General features: G+C 49.5%; 1 protein-coding gene across 1 annotated transcript in view; it reads right to left on the bottom strand.

The window, feature by feature from the left end:
- Positions 1-5,948: 5,948 nt before the first annotated feature.
- The window catches only part of CLCN1 (chloride voltage-gated channel 1), a 33,159-nt gene continuing 17,522 nt past the window's right edge, over positions 5,949-21,585 (bottom strand). The window contains exons 10-20 of the mRNA XM_074948015.1: positions 20,005-20,089; positions 19,373-19,522; positions 17,125-17,194; positions 15,503-15,613; positions 15,195-15,408; positions 14,650-14,783; positions 13,452-13,678; positions 8,756-8,794; positions 8,138-8,242; positions 6,898-6,984; positions 5,949-6,341 (exon numbers count right to left, since the gene is read on the bottom strand). Coding sequence (XP_074804116.1) covers positions 5,949-6,341; positions 6,898-6,984; positions 8,138-8,242; positions 8,756-8,794; positions 13,452-13,678; positions 14,650-14,783; positions 15,195-15,408; positions 15,503-15,613; positions 17,125-17,194; positions 19,373-19,522; positions 20,005-20,089 — 1,615 coding nt within the window. The remainder of the gene's footprint in view (positions 6,342-6,897; positions 6,985-8,137; positions 8,243-8,755; positions 8,795-13,451; positions 13,679-14,649; positions 14,784-15,194; positions 15,409-15,502; positions 15,614-17,124; positions 17,195-19,372; positions 19,523-20,004; positions 20,090-21,585) is intronic.

Raw genomic sequence — 21,585 nt, 5'->3', positions numbered from 1 at the left:
GCTGGTGGGTGCTCAGCACCCACCATTTTTTCCCCATGGGTGCTCCAGCCCTAAAGCACCCATGGAGTTGGCATCTATGGTTTCCTGTACAGCACACAGGACCACTTCTATGCATGGAGAAAGGTATCCAGAAAAAAACAGGTCTAAGGGAGTGTGGTGCCTTTACTGTGTGTAACGGGAAGCCTGGGCAGAGTCAGAGACCAGCCCTCAGGGGAATCCTTCACTGCTCTACAGCACCTGTGGCCTGGCTACATGGCACAAAGGGGCTGCAGAGCAGCCTTCAGCATTCCTGAGGAATACCCAGGTACCCTATGAGAGCTCTGCACATGCCCTGCAGGATTTGCCAGTGCTGGGGGCATTCTGGGCCAAGGGCAGGAGGAGTCATGGACAAAGGATTCCTACACCTGATTATTCCCCAGCTTCCACAAGGTCTTTAGGCACTTCATCAGCTGAGGTACATATTGAGGTAGATCGGGGGTCTGATCTTACTAGCTCAATGACTGAACTGGCCCCCAGGATCAAGCGGACACAAACTTCCTTCCCTTGTTCTATTTGCTGGCCTCAGTACTTTCAGATGATGAATCCCCTTTTCAGCAGGGCATAGAAATGGCTTCTTATACTTTTAAGGCCAGAAGGAGCCATTATAATCATCTAGACTGAGCTCCTGCGTAACACAGTCCAGAGAACTCACCCAATAGTTTCTGCATCGAGCCCATAACTTCTGGATGAGCTAGCATGTACCTTTTAGAAAGACATCGAGTCTTCATTTAACAACGCCAAGTGATGGAAAACTCACCAAATCCATTGGTAAGTTACCTTCAGAGTTACAAATGTATGCCTTAGTTCTAGCTTGAATTTGTCTATCTTCAGGTTCCAACCACTGGATCTTGTTATGCCTTCTGCAAGATCAAAAAATCTCTTCCCCGTGAATCAATCAACTCACCTCTTAGCCTTCTCTTGGATTAACTCAACAGTTAGCTTCTTATAGCTCTTACTGTAAGGCAGGCTTTCCAGACCTCTAATTATTCTTGTAGGTCTTTTCTGAGTCCTTTCCAATTCTTCAGCATTCTTTTCAAAGTGGATAATAGAACTGGAGCCACTATTCCAGTAATGGGCTTATCAGTGCTGTATCCTGGGGTATATGAATCCACAACCAGTTCTACTTTTTTGCCCAACGGTTGAAGTGGAAGTCTATTCCAGGTGTTCACATGCATCATAGGCTACTGTATTGATATAGCTATACCAGCAAATCCTTTGATAGAGATGCAGCTTATATCGGCAAAATCACTTTTTGCTGATATAACTGCATGTACACCAGAGCTTTTGTAGCATAGCTGTCATAGAAATGTAGGGCTGTAAGGGACCTCGGTAGGTCAACTAGGCCAGTCCCCTGCACTGAGGCAGGGCCAAGTATACTTAGACCATCCCTGACAGGTGTTTGTCCAGCCTATTCTTAAAACCTCCAGTGTGGGGGATTCTACAACCTCCCTTGGAAGCCTGTTCCAGATCTTAAACTACCCCTCATAGTTAGAAAGTTTATCCTAACATCTAATTTAAATCTCCCTTGCTGCAGATTAAGCCCATTACTACTTGCCTACCTTCAGTGGACATGGAGAACAACTGATCACCAGCCTCTTTAAAACAGCCCTTTACACATTTGAAGGCAGTTAGCACATTCTCCCTCATGCTTCTTTTCTAAGACAGGACATGGCCAGTTTTTCTAATCTTTCCTCAGAAGTCACGTTTTCTAAAGCTTTTATCATTTTTGTTGTTCTCCTCTGGGTTCTCTCTGATTTGTCCACATTTTTCCTAAAGTGTGGTGCCTAGAAATGGACACAAGACTCCAGTTGAGGCCTCACCAGAGCATGACAATTACTTCTTGTGTCTTACATACAACACTCCTGTAAATACACCCCAGAATGCTATTAGCCATTTTCACAACTGCATCACATTGTTGACTCGTATTCAATTTGTGATCCAATATAATCCCCAGACCTTTCCAGCAGTACTACCATCTAGACAGTTAGCTATTTCAGGGCGTGAGTTTTTCACATTCCTAACCCACAGACAAAAACTCTTTAGTGTATACGAGGCCTTATTTTGAGCTGCCCCAGCCCTTTGTGGGCATCAGCCCAAGATTCCCCCTCTTTGTATTTCTCGGTCCCCATCTTAAGACCATAAGAACGGCCATACTGGGTCAGACCAAAGGTTCATCTAGCCCAGTATCCTGTCTTCTGACAGTGGCCAATGCTAGATGCCCCAGAGGGAATGAAAAGATAAAGGTAATCATCAAGTGATCCATTTCCTGTCGCTCATTCCCAACTTCTGGCAAATAGAGGCTAGGGACACCATCCCTGCCCATCCTGGCTAATAGCCACTTTAATGATCTGTCCTCTACGCATTTATCTATTTCTTTTTTGAACCCTGTTATAGTCTTGGCCTTCACAACATCCTCTGGCAAAGAGTTCCACAGACTGACTGCGTTGTGTGAAGAAATACTTGCAATACAATATTTGTTTGTTTTAAACCCACTGCCTACTAATTTCATTTGGTGACCCCTAGTTCCTGTGTTATGAGAAGGAGTAAATAACTCTTCCTTATTTACTTTCTCCACACCAGTCATGATTTTATAGACCTCAGTCATATCCCCCCCTTAGTCGTCTCTTTTCCAAGCTGAAAAGTGCCAGTCTTATTAATCGCTCCTCATACAGAAGCCGTTCCATACCCCTTTTCTGAACCTTTTCCAATTCCACTATATCTTTTTTGAAATGGGGTGACCACATCTGCACATCTGCATTCAAGATGTGGGCATACTATGGATTTATATGGAGGCAATATAATATTTTCTGTCTTATTATCTGTCCCTTTCCTAATGACTCCCAACATTCTGTTTGCTTTTTTGACTGCCGCTGCACATTGAGTGGATGTTTTCAGAGAACTATCCACAATGACTCCACGATCTCTTTCTTGAGCGGCAACAACTAATTTAGATCTCTTCATTTTATATGTATAGTTGGGATTATGTTCTCCAATGTGCATTACTTAGTATTTATCAACATTGAATTTCATCTGCCATTTTGTTGCCCAGTCACCCAATAATGAGAGACCCTTTTGTAGCTCTTCGCAGTCTGCCTGGGACTTAATTATCTCTTCTCTGTCTGTATCTGTCTCTGTCTTGCTCTCATGCACACACCTCTCTCCCTTTCTCTGATTTTTGATTTAAAGAGCCAGCTTCAACATCAGCCCAAGCCGCAGACCTTGCCATCCCAGAGAGGTAAGAACTCAGGCTTGGTGGCAGCTCACAGAGCCCTAGTGCTGATGGGGTATGACACACCAGATAGTTGCAGGTACTTTACGAGAAGATAAACCTTTATTGTTTCCTTTCTTTCCCACTTCCCCATGCTTTAAAACTTTAAGAAAAAGAGAAAAAAAGGGTGGCTACTCTGTTCTCCCCCCATGGGGGCAGGGAGGAGACAGGGCCTGTCTGAGCACTGCTGCCTGGGGGAGAGGCAGTCTCTGTGAATTGGGCTGCTGCCATGAGGCTTCCACCCCCCTTCTATTTACTTGTGTTAGTCTTAAAATTATGTTGCCTCTATGTAAAACTGGAAAAAATAAACACCAGCTCAAAAAAGAGTATGAGAGAAAGCATCTGTCCCCAAAGGGGAGGGACAGACATAGAACACAGAGATTCCAGTGCAGAGGGAAGGGTGAGCTGGGCAGGGACCCTGGGATTGCCAGGGAATTAAATCAAACCCTTTCTTCCCCAATATAACTGCCCCCAGCTGGACACAGGCCAGGTCAGGTCACAATGGAGACCCCCAGCTTCAGAAAGGGTTCTTGTTTACATGTACAAGCCTAATTGTTAGAATTGAGGCCAAGGAGGAATTCTCACTAGTATATTGGCAGGTGCCCCAGGATTTTACCTGCCTCTGGAGCATTGCAGGGGAACCATCTGCTTAAATAAGCTTGGCAAACCCAACATAGTTGATGTCTCCCAGTTGTCTCTGAGATGTCTCCCAGAACAGGGAACAGGGCAGGAACTGCGAAACGTGCTGCCTCTGGCTTTGTCATAGTCTCCAGGCAGCCAGCTCGTGGAGGTGCACCTGGCCAGGCATCAGGACATACCATAAAGTGCCTGGGATCTCCTCTCCTCACAGCCTGATCAGTGGGACTGTGTCTGGCAGAGCCCCAAGGACTGCTCCTGGTTTCTTTTATGAAAATTTAACAGTAGAAAGCTGCACAATGGCTGGGGAAATCTGCCGACCCTACAGCATTGAATTTTGCCATTGTACTGAGAAAACCTGGCAGGGATAGTGAGTTAGCCTGGCAGTCTCTCATCTCCCAGAGTCAGGGTGTCACATGCATGCACCAAGCTGCTGCAGCGTCTCTCCTCCGGACACAGGTGAAGATGGAACTGGAATAGCAAAGGGTGCTGCAAGTTACAATTGAGCTGTATTGGCAGAGATGTGTGGAGGGTACCCACTCCTGGAGTAGCAGGAGAGAGCAGTGTTTAAAGACAGGGGCCTTCCTGTGCTAGCAAAGGGGAAGGCAGGGGAGTGGTTTCTCTCTGCCGTTTCTCATTTCTCTCTCATCAGCCTGCTCCCAGCCTACAATCCCCCTCCGTGGACGATCTTATATTTTAAGACTATAACTTCATAGAAATTGCTGATAGTGGTTCAGAAACAAACACATGAATATCTGAAAGATAAAAATATATATACAGTCTTACTGCCATTTGCCCATGCCTTTGTGACCTCTGACCAACCCACTCCAATCTTGGCCATTCTGCTTAAAGACTTCAGCGAGCCAACCGGACAGCAAGGAGTCTTTCCTCCCGTCCAATTCTTTTTTAAAGTCCTGAGTATATTAAAGAACAGTGACACAGATCAGGCAGCCTTTCCTCCCTCCCAACCATGCTTATGGGAGCAGTAAGAAACCTCCCTCTTTGTGGCAGTGCTGGCAGGCCCAGGAGAAGCCCCAGCATTCCTCCCACCAAGAAAAATAACACAGGGAGAATCCAGAACAAGACCCAGTGTTTCTGGACAAGAATGTTCTTGGTGCACAGGATGGGAGAGGGGCCTGAAGGGGCTGCAGGGGCATGGAGTGCTGGGATTCTGAGATAGAAAGTTGCTTCCAGGATACAAGTGTGGGCAGCGTGTGCGTGTGAGGTGTCTGGGAAGATGGCAACCACCCTTAGGAACTGCAGAAAAGAGTGTCGTGCTAATGAATGAGCCACTGTTTATAAAGCTATTATTACCCCAGGGATGCTGGGTATCTCTAGGTGCCAGGCTGGCTCAACCCACAATCTCAGGGGATACAGCTGTGGCTGGGTGGATTGTACAGGATGGTCCTCAGGGGTCTTGCCCTCTCCCCTCTCATTGCCTGCACAATCCCCCTGGCCCTGTAAATTTTCACTAGTCAGAAATCCTGGGTTGTGGGGAGGTTCCTGCAGGAACTGTTGGGGGGTGGGGGAAGCAGAGAAAGTCATGCTGTTCTGCAGGGTGTTTGGGGAATGGAGAAGAGGAAGGCCTGTGGCCCCCATCTGCTCCCCACCACTCTCTCACAGTGGCACAATCTATCCAGACCATCTGCCCCTGCAGCAGGTGGTGTCCATGCCTCATTACGGTTCCTGCTGCCTCTCCCCTACAGGCTTACCATGAGTGCTGTGAAAGAAAGAGTAGGGGCCTTAATCCCAGCCACCCTCTTGCCACCTGGGGGAGTCCATCTCCCCCCTCTCACACACACACCCCCATCTGTCCCAGGTAGTACAACACTCCAGGCAGTGAGGGCAGCAGACAAAAGGGCAGTCCTGTGACTCCTCCCCCAACTAAGCTACTGCGGATGCTGGAGCACTGGCGAGAGAGTCCCCAGGCCTCTCCCTGAGGAGCATGTGTAGCAGGGCTGGCTCGCTGAAGGGAGTGGAGTGGGACATCCCCTCCTCCCACCGGTTATAGGGGCACATCCTCTTCATCCTCCTCCTCCAGGTCCGTGGAGCGCAGGCTCAGATCCTTGAGGATGTCTGAGATGTTCTCAGCAGCGGGGCCAGACAGCTCCATCTCCTCCAGCTCAGCGTCAGCAGCTGAGACAGAGCGCAGCCCTTTCCCCTCCTCAGGGAAGGGCGGAGGCTGTGGGGAAGGGGAGCTGGAGGGCAGTGGACTCCCCATCCCTGAGTCCGCAGCTCCTCTCACAGGCACCACACAGCTGTCCTGTCGGCTCCACACCTGTGAAACCTGGCTACTCTGGTCATTGCTGACTGAGGTCCTGTTGGTGTCACGGAAGCTGGCGAGGGGCGGACGGAGGCGGACACCAGAGCGCGTGGAGCCCTCAATTGCCTTCTGGAGCTATTGGAGGAGCAGAAGGTTAGAGGAACAGAGAAGGAATTAAAGGGCAGCTGATAAACCACAGCACAACAGTTCAGCTACTCTCCAAAATAAGGGGGCAGGAGACTAGCCCCTGGAGAGATCAGATTTTGCATTGCTACAGTGCCTTTCATCCCACAGCACTTGGCAAACTCCATGCCATCTCAATGTAGCCACTTCTGGGAGGGACACTGGCTAAATGGATTCGGCACAAGCCAAACAGGTAAGAGCCTGCATCTCACAAAAAGGAGTAGGGGATCTTTAATATCCATGTAAAGCAGACAGGCCCTTAGTTTGTTAAGGCCCCTTCTGAAAAACTCACATCCAGAAACGGAATTTCTCCCCTCAGAAGGGAAAAGGGCTAAGTCAGTGCTGCCAGGACTTGAAACTGGAATGCTAGGAAATGTACTGACTGCAGAGCTGAAACTTCCATCCCAAAGCTGGTTCTCACCTGCTGTGGGATATTGCGATAACACACAGAATGTCTGAGGCTGAGCAGGAGGTGGGAGTGTCTGCATGAAAACTTGACTGTATTTACCTCTTCCAAAGCCAGCACTCCCTTCAGCTTCCCCTTACTGGTCACATAGGCATGGCTGAGGCCCAGCAAGGAGAACAAGGTGTGTGTCTGTGGGAGAAAACACAAGAGAATCTCCATTACCAGTTGCAAAGGGCTTGATGTCCTCAAAGGCTGGGAATGAGAGTCTTGGCGCTAAGCCTAAGCCTGAGATCCCCTCTGGGCTCCAAAGCTAGGAGTGGGAATCCCAACTCAAATTCCTTTGGGTTTGGCACCACCCTGGTAAGAAGCTGCCCTAGGAGTGGGAAATCTAATGTTAATCCTTGGTGGGAGTCTCATTGCACTTACAGGGTGGTAGTGGGGACTCCAGAGGACCTGGAACTCCTGGTATATACCAGTAGTTAGCCCAGAGCAGCAGTCCCATACAGCTCAAATATTCCTTTTATTCCTGGGACTTCTAATCAGCCAGGACTCCCCTCAGGTCACACTGGTGCATGCTTGGGATGCTTTAGGGACACCCAGAACATTCTCACACTAGCTCACATCCCCACACCTGGCATATGGCTACGAGGGATCAGATCCCAGTCCACCCAGAAGGGACCAATGCACAGTGGGGTAGATCCTGCTGTGCTCTGGGGCTGAGAGTATGGATTCCAGCAATGCAAAAATCAGTGACAGACCCCTAATAAATACAATGATAAAGGCATTCTCAGGCAGGGAGGGTGAATGCCAGTATTCATGTGCTGGGATGGAGGTCCCTGGTCCGACAGGAGCCAGGAGTGTGAATCCCACCCCCACTGCTGCATGTGGATCTTGCAGCGCTCAGACCGGCTAATGTATGAAACCCATCATTAGTGTATCATTGCTTTTACAAACACCTAAGGTGTGGCTGCTTCTGTACTCAGTGCCTGAGAGTGGGAATCCCAGTGCTAATGTGTGTGTAACTAGACAGCCCCCAGAGGCTGGGAGAGGGAATTCCAACACTAATGCAATGGCTGGCTAGATCCTGGTGTGGTTCTCTGAAGCTCTTTTATTAAACTAATCTGCTCACGTTCCAGGAGACTGCAGTCAGACGCTGTGCTGATGGGAGCTCAGTGAGCTCCTCAGATAGCAACGGCAACAGAGAGAGAGCAAGAGAGAGAAAAATGCAAAGCGAGGGGAGGGAGACGGGGAGAGGGGAGGGGATGAGCCCTGGGGTGGGCTAGCACAGAGACAGACAAGTTGGAGAAGGATGGACTGTAGCTGGGAGGGAGGTCTGACCCACCTTGTGCAGGGAAGTCCTCTCCACTAGCTGAAAAGGGGAGGGGTCTATGCGGCAGCTGTCAAAGCACACCTCCTTATTCAGCTCGTCCTGCTCCCAAGCATCTATCTGACACAGGGAAGAGGGGATCACAATCACAGTGACCAACACTGCTCCCAGCCCATACTCCAAGCCTCCCCAGTCTCCTGCTGCTGTTTCCCGCTCCTCCCCATCTGCTGCCCCCAATATATTATTCCTCTGAGGTTTCCCATCCCTCCAGCATGAGCTGGGGCCTCCCTTTTGGGAACCTGGTGGTGCTGCAGCCACTAGAGGTGCCATTGATTGAGATGCCCCCAGCAAGGGTGACACACAGTGACACACAGTGAGAAAAGTAGCCAGGAAGGTGAGGGCTTCCCCAGGCCTGTTTAGAGGGGATGAGAGCTCCTTGTCTCTTCTTCCTGCTTCAGTCACTCCAGGATAGGCTGCTCCATTTCCATTGGATGAGGGGATAGTTGCTCTCAGGATGGCCTCTCCTTGTAGCATATGAGCATATCCTGGCCACTGGACCTTCCCAGGAAAGAGACAACTTCCAAGGGTGAGAGGAGAGATCAGCCTGCCCCCGCTTTCCTCATCCAGACTTACCTCCTCTGGCTTCATTGTATCTGTAACCTCTACAGACTCCTGGGGAGAACAGAAAACACGGCCATGGTCAGTGAAAGAGTACACAGCTCTAGCTCCACAGGAGAACCCCGGAGTGCAAGACCCCCTTATTCCTAATCTCAGCTGTATCGCCCACTCTCTGGCAACTAACCCTCCTGCCGCCCCACCCCATCCCTAAGCCCAGAAAGTCTTCATTATACTCAGGATACCCTGCTTCCTGTTCACCCCTAATCCCCACCGTGCACCCCCCAGATACTCAGGGGCCCCTGTCCTTCCCCGGGATATCATTGTCATAGAGGGTATAATCTGTGCACTGGGATGCTTCTGACCTGCACACTGATACAGGTTCTGGTTTGGTGTGGGGTTTTGCTTAGGATGCCTTTTGGACAGCCCCCTTGGCCTATACTTTCTTTAGATCTGAACAGATCATCATGAAGCCTGCCTCAGTACCTGCAGTTTGCAGTCTGCTTCCTTTCCCAGAGCTAGTGAAGAGCTCTGTATAGCTCGAAAGCTTGTACCTCCCACCAACAGAAGTTGGTCCAGTAAAAGATATGACCTCACCCACCTTGTCTCTCTCAGTACTGGCAGCACAGACAGCACCTAGCCAGCAGGAGCCTCACTTCTCCATGCATGCCATAGCCATTCTCTTCTGCGGAAATCCCTAATGCTTTACCAGGAGCTCAGTATAACAAAGAGGGGATTTTCCCTTGTTATGTGGTCTGTGAGCCTATGTGAGTCTTACTGTTTTGCATGAATACTGTGTGTGTCTCAGTTTCCCTCTGTGCTGCACCAATGCCTAGGTGGTGGGAATAAGGCTGTGTGACTTTGAGACCCTCAGAAGCAGGTGAGGCTGCTCCAGCTGCCAGCCCGTTAACCTGAGCCCCAGGAGGAGAATGCAACCAGGTGACACATTGCCTGGGAAGTGAGACAAAGACCAGGAAGAGGCACAACGGGGGTCTCTGAGGTCGGGCCGCTGGTAGCTGGCCGATCTGCCTGGAGGGACTGGAGCGGGGAGTCCAGGGCATCTGGCCCGGGATTCCCCCAAGATGGATTTGGCTGAAAGTCACTGATTTCCGTGCTAACAAGTTCTGTTCTACACTGTGTTCCTGTCGACTAATAAAGTCTGTTTTATACTGTTTTATGCTGGTTGAGAGTCACTGCTGACTGCGGAGTTGGAGTACAGGGCCTCTAGCTTCCCCAGGAGCCCCGCCCAGGCGGACTCGCTGTGGGAAGCACACAGTGTGGAAGGGGATGCTGAATGTTCCGAGGTCACACCCAGGAAGGTCGAAGCTGTGTAAGCTTCTTGCCCTGGCAACAGTATGCTCAGAGAGAGGAGGCATGCTACCCCAGAGTCCTGACTGGTTTCATATGGAGTAGTTCCAGAGCATTGGCCCAGTGACGCCATAACACTCAGCATCATTCATGCATCTCCCTTTCTGACACCACTGCCCCCACCCTATTACCAAGACCTCTCAGAGGGAGCCTTCTTTCCTTCACCTTCCCTCCCTCATTACTGCGCAGCTGGGCTCTCTGGGTCCCTAACCTGGGCAACACTCTCCATCTCTGGTGGCCGGTTGTAATGACACAAAAGCTGCTGGATCAGCTGCCTCACGCTCCAGAAACTCCTGGCTGCAGGAAGAGAATGAACAAAGAGGAGAAAAAACGAGGACAAGTGAGAGACTAAACACAAGGCACCAGGCCTCGCCCAAGGCAGGCTGGGGAGAATTCGGTGTTAGTATGAAAGGGTCCAGCCCGTCAGAATACACCATTCCATTGCTGATGGGGCAAGATCTGAGACAGGCAGGAATCAACCACACTAATCCATGCAATATCCCCTACCTACTGAGGGGCACTAACCCTGCAAAGAGAGAGCCTTGGAAGGTGGCTATCCAGAGAGCAATGATTCCAAGAAGGGGCCAGAAGCAGAGGGTCACCCACATGCAAGGTCCCAGTGCCATGCTGTTCACACAGAAAGGGCTGTGGAGACCCTGAGAGGACTCGTAAAGGAGGGGTGATGATGTCAGAGTGGTGGGTGAGGAACAGGAGTCTGGCAGCATTTTGGTTAAATTAGAGGGGAGCAAAATGGGTGCAGCAGAGGCAGGAATGTGGTTTGGGCAGCAGGGACAGACAGGGCAGGATGGGATCTGGAGATGCCATCATAGACGAAGCAGCAGCTGAATTTGTCAACAGTCTGAATGTGAGGGGTGTAGGAGAGAGAGGGGTCAAGGATAACACCATGGGCCTGAGGCTGGGAATGGAAAGGACCATGGATTATTCATCCTGATAGGAACAAGAAGAGAGGAGAGCTGATATTGATATGCAGAGTTTAAGCTGATGGTGACCCAGGAATAAAAATGAGGGAGGGGAAAGCCCTGTTCGGGCACATCTGCTCCATCCCCTCTTCCTCCCGCCACCTCAGGATGGCTCCCTGCAATCTATTTTGCAGGGCTTTGTCTAGCCTTGTTTAAAATGACTCAAGCAATGCCCCCCCCGCCCAAATTCTCTTGGGGTGACTATTCCTCAGACAAGTAAACCTTTGCCATCTGGTAAGTAGGGGGATTAGCTGGTATACTGCTCTGCAACCACACTGAGCATATAAGAGACCCTATTGTGCATTAAAGGCACTGGCCGACATTGGTGGTGCTGCAGAAAGGGGATTGTGCCCAAATGCTACACCCCAATGGAGTGCAGCAAGGAAGTGCTCTCTTCCCTAGCCAGCCAGCTCCACTGGCCAGGGTAGGGTGGAGAGTGAGACTATGGTCCCAGCTCCTTTTTGGACAGCTACAAACACTAGCCAGGAGCCCTGCCTTCCTTGCTCACCCTCAGGAGCTGGCCACCATTAGGCTCTCTCTGTGCAGTTCAGGAGGCACAGAGAGAAACAACAACACGGAGCAACAAATGTGATTCAGGGATCAGAGGAGAGACATGACTAGAGTCAGGAGAGCTCAGCTCATATGGTTCCAAACAGGGGAAGACAATATGTCACTGCACATACACCCCACGGACGGAGCTGGATCAGTAAAGATGTGTGTATATGTGGGGTAGGGAGGCCATTCAGCCTCAGGAGATGGCACTAAGGAGATAGTCTAAGCTATTAAGGATGAAAATGTAGGATAAGATGTCAGGACAAGAGTCTTCACAGGCAGGACAATGTGGAGCGGGTGGGCAAGTGGTGGTGGCAACTTCACCACAGGTTCTCTAGAGCTGGCTAGAAGAGATATTAGTGAGAAAGACGGTGTAATGAGTCCTGCAATCTGAGGGAGCCAGACTTGGTGAGCCTGATCTGCCCACATTACCACGAGTCTACAAAAGGCTACAGAGGAAGCCACATGCTCGTAGTATATGGTAACAAGGCACATTGCAGATAGTATTTCAACACAATCCCCTTAACATGCGGAGAGCAGATAAGCTCACAGGAGCCAGCACCTCCCCATCATCACTCATACAAACAGACACAGTGTCTCAGCTACAGCTGGTCAAACCTCACAATTTCCATTTTGCAAGAAATTTCCACATTTTGAAATTTGTTTTCATTCTGAATTGGACCAAAACAAGTATATTCAAAATTTGTGTGCTTTCCCCCTGAAACAAATTTCTATACAATGTCCATTTTGGAAAATGTGCATTTCAGAAAGTTTTGGATTTTTATTTTGGAACTGTGAATCCTCATTTCAAACGTCAAATTTTCATTTTGAATTTTATTTTATTTTTCATCTGTATGCAATTTTTACCTTACTTCCTGACGTCAGTAGTAGTTGTGCATAATATTGTTAAAATCATTAAGAGCAGCTACTACTTTTAAAAATAAACTAACTCCACTATTATATTATGACATGTCAATAACAGTAGTGCATTACATGTACTATTCATATGGACATGTCAGGACACACTATAAGAAAAGCAAAAATAATGTAAAAATGAAAAAAATAACATTTGAAACAAAATTTCAAAATGAAACAAAAACATTTTTGTTTTGAGAAAAAATTCTGTAGTAAATTTTGTCAAAACTGACACACGTTGGTGAAAAAAAAATTTTGAAATAGTTTTTCCAGTGAAAATTTTCCAGCCAGCTCTAGCCTCAGCCCCTCACACTCTCACAAGCAATAGGCAGTGAGGCTTTCCCAGTGCTGACTGGGACGTGGCAAGCTGGGGCACTCTGGAGGTCACAATACCTGGGGTTTCCTGGGGCCCCAGTGTTTCTGGCATTGGTTTATGAGGCGCCACTGGGCCATTGGGTTCCTCAGGGTGACTGGGAGCAGGAGAGGGTTGCTGAGGTGGCTACAGAAGGAAAGGAAATAAAACAAGAATCACCCTGAATAGCTCCTTTCCCTCCCTTTCCCAGTGCCTCTCTGCTTCTCAGGGCTCGTGTACGCATACAGTGCTGCTGTAGCATGTAGTTAAGACTCTGCCTACGCTGTCGAGAGAAGCTCTCCCCTCAGTGTAGGTACTCCACCTCCCTGACAGCAGTAGCTATGCTGGCGATGGGAGAATCCCTCCCAGGGACATAGTGCTGTCTACACTGGGAGTTCAGTTAGTATAACTGCGTCACTCGGGGTGTGGATTTTCCATACCCCCTGAGCGACGGAGTTATACGGACATGTTTCTAGTGTAGACCAGGGCTCACTCTCTCTCTCCCCCTCATCTCCCCACCTCAGTCTCTCTCTCCTCCCCTCCTTACCTCAGCCTTCTCCTCTTCATCCTCATCCTCATCCACAAAAGCAAAAGATTCGTGTTTGCAACTGGGCATGGCTGCCCACTGGCCTTTGCTGTGCCCGTCATAGGGCGCCTCAGCCAGCTTCTGCTGCATCTCCTTGATGATGCGCAGGCGCCGCTCCTGGCCAATATGCCTCTGGAGAAGAGCCTGCAGCTCTGACCGCTCCACTGAGCCCAGCAGGATCATGGACTCTGCAGGAGGAGATAACATGGGGAGCCAGTCGAAGGATGTGTGTGGGCCAACATTTCCTGCCCAAACTGGCCACATTAGCCCTGAGGATCCCAAAGATGGTGTGGCAAGAGGTCCTCCCCATGCTCATCCCAGCTCGAGGCCTCTACAAAACACTCCTGACTCCTTCTCCCTCCTGCTACCCAACAGATGGCCCTGACATGACACCCCAGCCAACTGACCTCCCACAAGTCCGAACTGCTGCTGAGCCCCATCTGTGCCTGACAACGAATCAGATCAGCCTCCTTCTGAAATACAACAGCCATCCCTGCAGCCAAAACTTTCTGCCAGAGTCTCCTTCCCGCTTTCTGCCCTCACCCACTCACTCCCCAGTGCCCCACCCTGCCAAGCTGCCCTCACAACCCGCACAACAAATGCCTATCCCACTCCCAGCTGTGAAACCCTCCTTGCAATCCCTTCTTCTCAAAAGTGCTCAGGCCTGAGTTTTTTCCCTCCCAGACAACTAGAGGTATTATAGTCACCAGTCTCTTCTGTGACAGGGGAATCCCTGTGTGGTGAGAAAAGGCAGCTACAGAGCCAGAGAGAACAACAGGGTCTGCCTTCTCCAACAGCCTCAGCAGAGACTCCCCCGAGTGGCATTACAGCCAAATCCTGTCTCTCTACCACAATGAACAATTGACATCCATTCCAACCAAAGCAGAAAACTAATCATGCTCTTCATCCAAAGATCTCAAAGCACTTTATCCACGTGGATAAGGAGCATGATCATTCTCATTTTACAGATAGGGAAACTGAGGAATGGAGAGGGTGATGGTTTTTTGGACAAGGTCATACAACAAATCAGCAGCAGAGCTAGGGTCACATCACTGGGTTCCCAGGCTAGTTCCCTATCTTCCAAACTACATACCTCTGGAGACAGACTCTTTCAACCAAGGAAGGCTTCAGAAAAGGTCAGATTCCCCATACTGCGTACCTGGTGAATCTACCAGAGGCAAGGTCTTGACAGTGGTGCTCTGAAGCAGGGTCTGCAGGTCCTGGTATGTACAAGTAGAGGAGATGAATTTCACATCACAGACCATAATATCCTCAACAAAGATATTGTATTTGCTAGAGGAACAAAGAAAATAAAGAGAGGGGTTAACATACCATTCAAATATGTCTAAAAGAAAAGCTTCCCAAAGAGGAAAGCAAAACAGGAGCTCCTTTCAGGTGTGTGCTTTATACAGCCAGATACATACTTGCATGTGGGAGTAACTACAGGGGAAGTGAGACCATCCACAAACCAACTGGGTTTCCACTAGGGCATGGTTCTGCTCCCGCCCCTCATGGATGAGCACCTCCTTCTCCACCGCCCTCCCGCTGTTTCTCTGCCTCATCCCACTCTATTTATGTGTCTGCCACCCCCCATCCCTGCTCCATTTCTTTGTGACCTAGCCTATCCCCCTTCATTTCCCATTGCCAGACCCTCTTCTGCTGTGTTCTCCCTCCTCTCCCCAATCCCCACTGGTGGTACCACACCTTATGTAATTCCAGCCCAGGTCAGGCAGGTAAGGCAGCTTCTTCACCTGGATGATGCTGTCATAGAGACTGGGCTGCAAACTCTGGGCCACCATGTTGGCGAGGATGACGGCAACCATCATGGGCAGGATGTGGGAGATCTGACCCGTCAACTCAAAGCAGATCACTGCTGTGGAGACAGTGTGGCTCACTGCTCCTGTCAGGGCTGCTGCGCCTTTCCCAGTTGTGGGGGAAGAGGAAAGACAGTGTCATGTAGACCAGGGGATTCATGGAGGAGGGATAGAAAAAAGAAAGACGTGGAGACTCACCAATGACGGCATATCCTCCAGGTAAGATTTTGTAAACAATGCCATCAAAGAGGATCCCATCAGGGAAGAGTGATGCCATGATTTCACCAATGAGACGGCCGAATGCAGCCCCTGGAAAGCATCACATGAAGTCACTGATTAATACCCATCCACCCAAAATGGCTGTGCTCTTCTGCCGATAAAAGCCATATGGTAATTTACCAGTGCTTATATGTTAAAACAAAAACTACATTATGACGGAGTTAAGGTAGAGATTTTGTATCAGTAATAAAAGGACAAAAACCACTCCAGGGAGAGTGTATTTATCCCAAAACACAGAAATACAAATCCAGGAAATTTAGAGTTAAGTTTACACTTAAAATAAATCCAAATATGTTCAAGTCTGAAAATGCACAGTTAAGGCACCCAAATAACCTTAACTCTGCCCTGTAGTGACACCATGCAATGACCATACAATTATGATTACTGTGAGTCTGTGGTCCCAGACTGGACAAAACTGGGTTTTGGATCATATTTTGGATGGTGCAAAGTTAAGGGTTCTTTGGGTGTCCAAGCTGTGCGTGTCCAGCCATGTTTGGATATCTTTTAAGTGCAACCACAACTGAATTTCCTGGGATTGCAATGCTTGGTTTTGGGATAATTACAACATTTTACTCTAAATTACAGTAGAACGTCAGAGTTATGAACACCTCAGGAATGGAAGTTGTTCATAACTCTGAAATGTTGGTAACTCTGAATAAAACATTATTGTTCTTCTAAAAGTTTACAACTGAACATTGACTTGATACAGCTTTCTTACTATACAGAAGAAAAATGCTGCTTTCTCTTTTTAAATTTTTTTAGTAGTTTACATTTAACATGTATTGTATTTGCTTTTTTTGTTTGTTTTTCTTTTGTTTCTGCTTCTGCCTTATTGTGTACTTCCAGTTCCAAATGAGGTGTGAGGTGTGTGGTTGGCTGATCAGTTTGTAACTCTGGTGTTCATAAGTCTGAGGTTCTACTGAACTAATGTGTACTCTCAATACAAATGACACTTTAACATAGTTTTTTTCTGTTATAGGATTAACAATCAATAATCAGTCATCAACCACTTGTCATGAATCACTTAATAATCCATGGCTGAGGTTGTAAGGTACTGGTTCTGAGTGAAAGCTGGATGTTGCTGTCTTGTAGCTGGGCCCACAGAGAGGACAGGGGACCTACTATTAGTACTAGTTAGGGGAGCTTTTCTTCAGCTCAAGAGGCAGGGACCTGAGTTTTTGGAACTGAAGCGTCAGGGTTCAAGTCCTGACCCTGTGTCTGATTTATCTAGTAAGTATGTCTGTTGTTTACTGTGCACAGTCCATTATGTGGAGAAACTGCAGGAATTTCCAGATCAGCATCTGTGAGTTTGGGGAGAAAGGAAGAGGAGCTGAAGGTCAGAGGCTGGGCAACTGGACTGTTAATGAAGCTCCTCATAGACAGCTTGTGGGAGCCATGATCCGAATTCCCTCTTAGAAACACCATTGTGAGCTTGCTCTCTCTGTCTCCCTGTCAATGATAATTTCTCTCTCTCTCTCTCTCTCTCTCTCTCTCTCTCTCTCTCTCTCTCTGAGAAGGCCAAGAAGGAGGTTAACACTCACCCAGTACAAAAACAGGCATGAAGCCTCCACAAGGTATCGGCATGGTAGTGGCGACGACAGACATCCAGAACTAGGACAGAGGGATATGGGGTCATAGTTAGTGTGTGGTAACAGCATCTCCTGCAGCTGCACCACATCCTCCAGCCTGCCTGCTTATGAGGAAATGCCTTTTGGGGAATCTGACAGACTCAGCAAGGAAGCCAAGGGCAGCTGGGAATGTGGGGAGCAAAGGAGAGTGGGAAGAATTCATGCAAACCACCATCACTCCCAGAGACTGTCTACTGCACAGAGCTTCCCAGTGACTGTTGTGCTGCTGGGGAAGCTAATCCATAAGGGATGGGCTGAACATGGAGAATTACTTTCCCTTTGATCCATAGAGATGGCCCCCCCCTTGCTGCAGGAAGTTTTATTTATTTATAAAATGGTGCAGGCCACAACCTCTGGGAGAGCCACAACAAACTATCATGCTGGAACTGGGCACCCCTAAACCTCTCCCTAGCTGATCTCACAGTCACCTTCTTCAGGAAATAGACCAACCTTGTCCCATGCCCTGACAGCCAACACACTTGGCCTTCGTCAGATTAAAAGGGTGAGTGAATTCTACCATTGATGGCTCCACAGAGAACTCTGCCACCCATCCCCAGACAGCTCACATCAAGGGATTCTCAGCAGGTGTGGCCCAGCAGATCTCAGCTGTTGAAGTGGTACAGTTCCTAGGGAGAGAGGCGCTGTCTATGGTATCCAGAGAGCAACACCTTGAATTTCCTCTAGGAGAGCTGAAAGTCAGTAAGCACTTCAGAAAGTGGGTGTGACACACTCTGCATCATGTAGTTGCTGAGTGCCTTTCAAGGGTAGCTTTGTGCAGAGTAGTTGATGTAAAAGGGCCATAAAGCTAGTATATCCAGCTACACCCCCAGCAGATGGAGAACCTCCAAGTGGTGTGGAGCCAGCAGAACAGCTCTACAGCTTCTAGTGTAGAGACATGCTAGGGGTGAGTATCCATGGCCTGAGCACCTCCACACTCTGGCTATTCTCGGCTGCTGCAATGGCCCCTTGGGTCAGCAGCCCTGTGGCTACTCTAACACAGAGGACCTGATTGGTTCTTGGCTGGTCCCAGAATCTGGAAGCTGCAACAGAGGAGTACAACCAGCTCTGCTCCCTTTCCACTGAGCAGTGCCAAACTCAGCCCAGATGCAGCTGAGTATTGGGACCAAGGTGCAATGCAGTGCAGAATCAGGCCCATGGACGACGGATCGCATAGACTGGGGGAGACTTTGCCTCCCCAAACAGCCAGGTGTGACCCCAGCCCCTGCTTACCACTGCTCCCCGTGTGCGGCTCCAGTCCTTCAGCCCCCAGCGCTCCGGCTGGGGAGGCTGGGGCCGCATCGTCCACCTTCCCGGCACTCCGGGGCTGGGGCCGCTCATGCTCTGGAGCTGGGGAAGCTGGGGCTGCATGCCGCTCGCCCTCCTGGCACTCCTTTGGGCCTGGGGCCGGTGTCTGCGATGGAGGGGGGGCAAAGGGGCAGGGCCTTGGGTGGAAGGTGTGGGGCTGGTTCACGCACGATCCATGATCAGGCCCAACCTTTGCCCAGAGCCACAGAGGCAGGGCTTCTTTGTGCGGTCTGCTCCTCTTTAACACAAACCAACAGCAAAATAAGCAGCCTGAAACAGCCACTCTAGCAGTTTGTCACAGCAGCAAAGAATCTAGAGGCAGGAATGACCTATAAAACTATATGGGAACATTCACATGACTCTAGAAGGATACGCTTCTTGCATTGCAGATCAGATGTACACTGCACCGCTACTCCCCATTGCCCACCATCTTTCAGTTCAAATAATTAACCCTTTATCTGCATGACAAGCAATCCCAGCATTACCAAAGAAGCAGAACCTGTTAGCGTCCGTTGGAAGTACATACAGTCTGCCCAGGATGGTATATTGGGACCCCTGTGCCCACTGGCCATTATTGTCCAGTCCTGATCTGGGAGATGCTGTCTCTCTTCCTTCCCCCAGGATAACACACAGTTTGTCCTCATCATTATTTTTCTGTAAGAAAATCTCATTCTTGCTAGTTCCTATTTTGGTCACTGGAGTAGAAAATCTCTTTCAGTTTCAGTCTCCTCTCTCAGGTAGAACTTTGTCATCAGCAGGTCTCAAAGCACTTTACAAACAGCAGGGTGGTGTCAAGAGCTCTGACCCCCACAAGAGGGGCGACACACTGCCAGGTCAGGATGGGTGGGCTTCCTACCTTCATGATGAAGAAAAGCAGGATGATGACGAAGACACTGACTTTGGGGTGGATCCAGATGGCAGATTTCCCTAGGATTTGTGGGTCCCCCATGTGCTTTGCCCAGGTGTAGTTATCAAACAGGGAGCTGATGGCTTCCCTGGGCATCAGCTTCAAGGAAAGAAGGCAAGAAAACAGTCAGTGATTCTCAAAAGATTAAATGGGGTCAATGTTATACCCAGGTTCCCCACCAGAGAGGAGAGAGGATACCCACATTTGATTCTCTTTGGATATTTCCTCCTAGAATATGAAGCGTTAAACCTTAACCCGCTCAGAAAAGAGAGAGGGCTTTGGATGGAGGATAATCTATTTAATCTCCTCTAGTGTTCAAGGGGTTACATTTCCCCGCCTAAACCCCCTAGGTGGGAATGGAGGGACCCTCCCCAGATCTGCCTGAAGGGGAGCATGGAGATTATTACTCTCAGAGAAATCTCTCCTTCCAGCCCAGGAGAGGTCAGACTCTTCCTAAATCTCTCCCTGCCTCCTGCTCAAGAAGGGGAACCTCAGAGTTCTTCTTACTCACCATGGTGTGTGTTTGCTGATTTGGGGATTCTTTCAGAATTACACATTTACTCCTTTATAACTACTCTCACCTCTCCAGCCATGAACTGCCCAAACCCCGGCGGGAAGGTCACTGTTGCTATCAGGAAGGTTATAACTCCTGGGTATACAAGGTGGCTGAAACAAGAAAGAAAGAAGTTTAACAAACTGTAATATCATGTTCTTTTCCTGCAGTCTTATTTCCTTGGCTGTGACTATGTCAGATCATACAAGCAGAGGTGGGCCTGGGGAATCACTCAATAATTTGCACTGTTCTGTTCACGCCCTCTGAAGCATCTGGCACTGGCCATTGTCGGAAGACAGGATACTAGGCTAGATGGACCATTGTTCTGCCCCAGTATGGCTGTTCTTATGTTCATAATGCTTGCAGAAGAGTCAACAACTAAGGTGCTAGACAGACTACAGAGAATAACTCACTAGGGGATGCTCTCCCCTCTGAATCAGCACTGACTCCAAGGTGCCAGTGTGGTGCTAGGGGGCGCTGTGCTGCAGGGAGTGGGGTGGGTGGCTTAGTAGTGGGGAGGGTGCTCTCCCCGCTGAATCAACACTGATCCCAATGCCCCAGTATGATGCTAAAGGGAAGTATGTTGCTTAGCTGAGATGTAAAGTTGAGGCAATGGAATCCTTTGGGCAAAAATATGATTTCAGTGCAAGATATTATTGTTATTCATCACACTTTTCTGAATTCCTCTCATGCAGCTTTTAGTATTAAACATAGGTTACTGGGCTCAATACAGGAATAACTGGGTGAAATACAGGAGATCAAACTAGATCAGGGGTGGGCAAACTTTTTGGCCCAAGGGCCACATCGGTGTTGTGAAACTCTATGGAAGGCCGGGTAGGGAAGGTTGTGCCTCCCCATATGGCCTGGCCCCTGCCCCCTATTCGCCCCCTCCCACTTCCCGCCCCCTGACTGCCCCCTTCAGAACCCCTGACCCATCCAACCCCCCCCCCCGGCTCCTTGTCCCCTGACCGCCCCCTCCCAAGACCTCCCAACCCTAACCACCCCCCGGGACCCCACCCCCATCCAACCCCCCCGCTGCCTGTCCCCTGACTCCCTCGACCACTGACAGGCCCCCCAGGCTTCCATGCCTATCCAACGCCCCCTGTTCCCCATCCCCTGACTGCCCCCCGGAACCTCCTACCCCTTACCCAACCCCCACACACACACTGCCCGCCCCCTTACCATGCTGCTCAGAGCGGCAGGAGCTCACAGCCCCACGGCCTGGCCAGACCCAGCCACACTGCCTGCGCTGCCTGGCAGGAGCGGCGGGCCAGGGCGCTGGCGGCACGCTGAGGCTGCGGGGGAGGTGGAATAGCGGGGGAGGGACCAGGGGCTAGCCTCCCCAGCTGGGAGCTCAGAGGCCAGGCAGGATGGTCCCGCAGGCCGGATGCGGCCCATGGGCCGTAGTTTGCCCACCTCTGGACTAGATGATGTAATGGTCCCTTCTGGCCTTAAACTCTATGAATCTATGTAAAAGTTGTTCACAAATATAACTTAAAATACTTGCTTCTCGGGCTCTGCTCTCCTTTTACACTTACTTTGTCATATTTTAGATTGTTCTCATAGTAGCCCAGCAAAAGGCTCCATAATGAATAAGAGAGAGAAAATT

This window comes from Natator depressus, chromosome 1 (assembly GCF_965152275.1).
Source record: "Natator depressus isolate rNatDep1 chromosome 1, rNatDep2.hap1, whole genome shotgun sequence".
NCBI lineage: Eukaryota > Metazoa > Chordata > Testudines > Cheloniidae > Natator > Natator depressus.
Note: the sequence above shows the minus strand (reverse complement) of the source record. Positions and strands in the feature narration are given on the sequence as shown.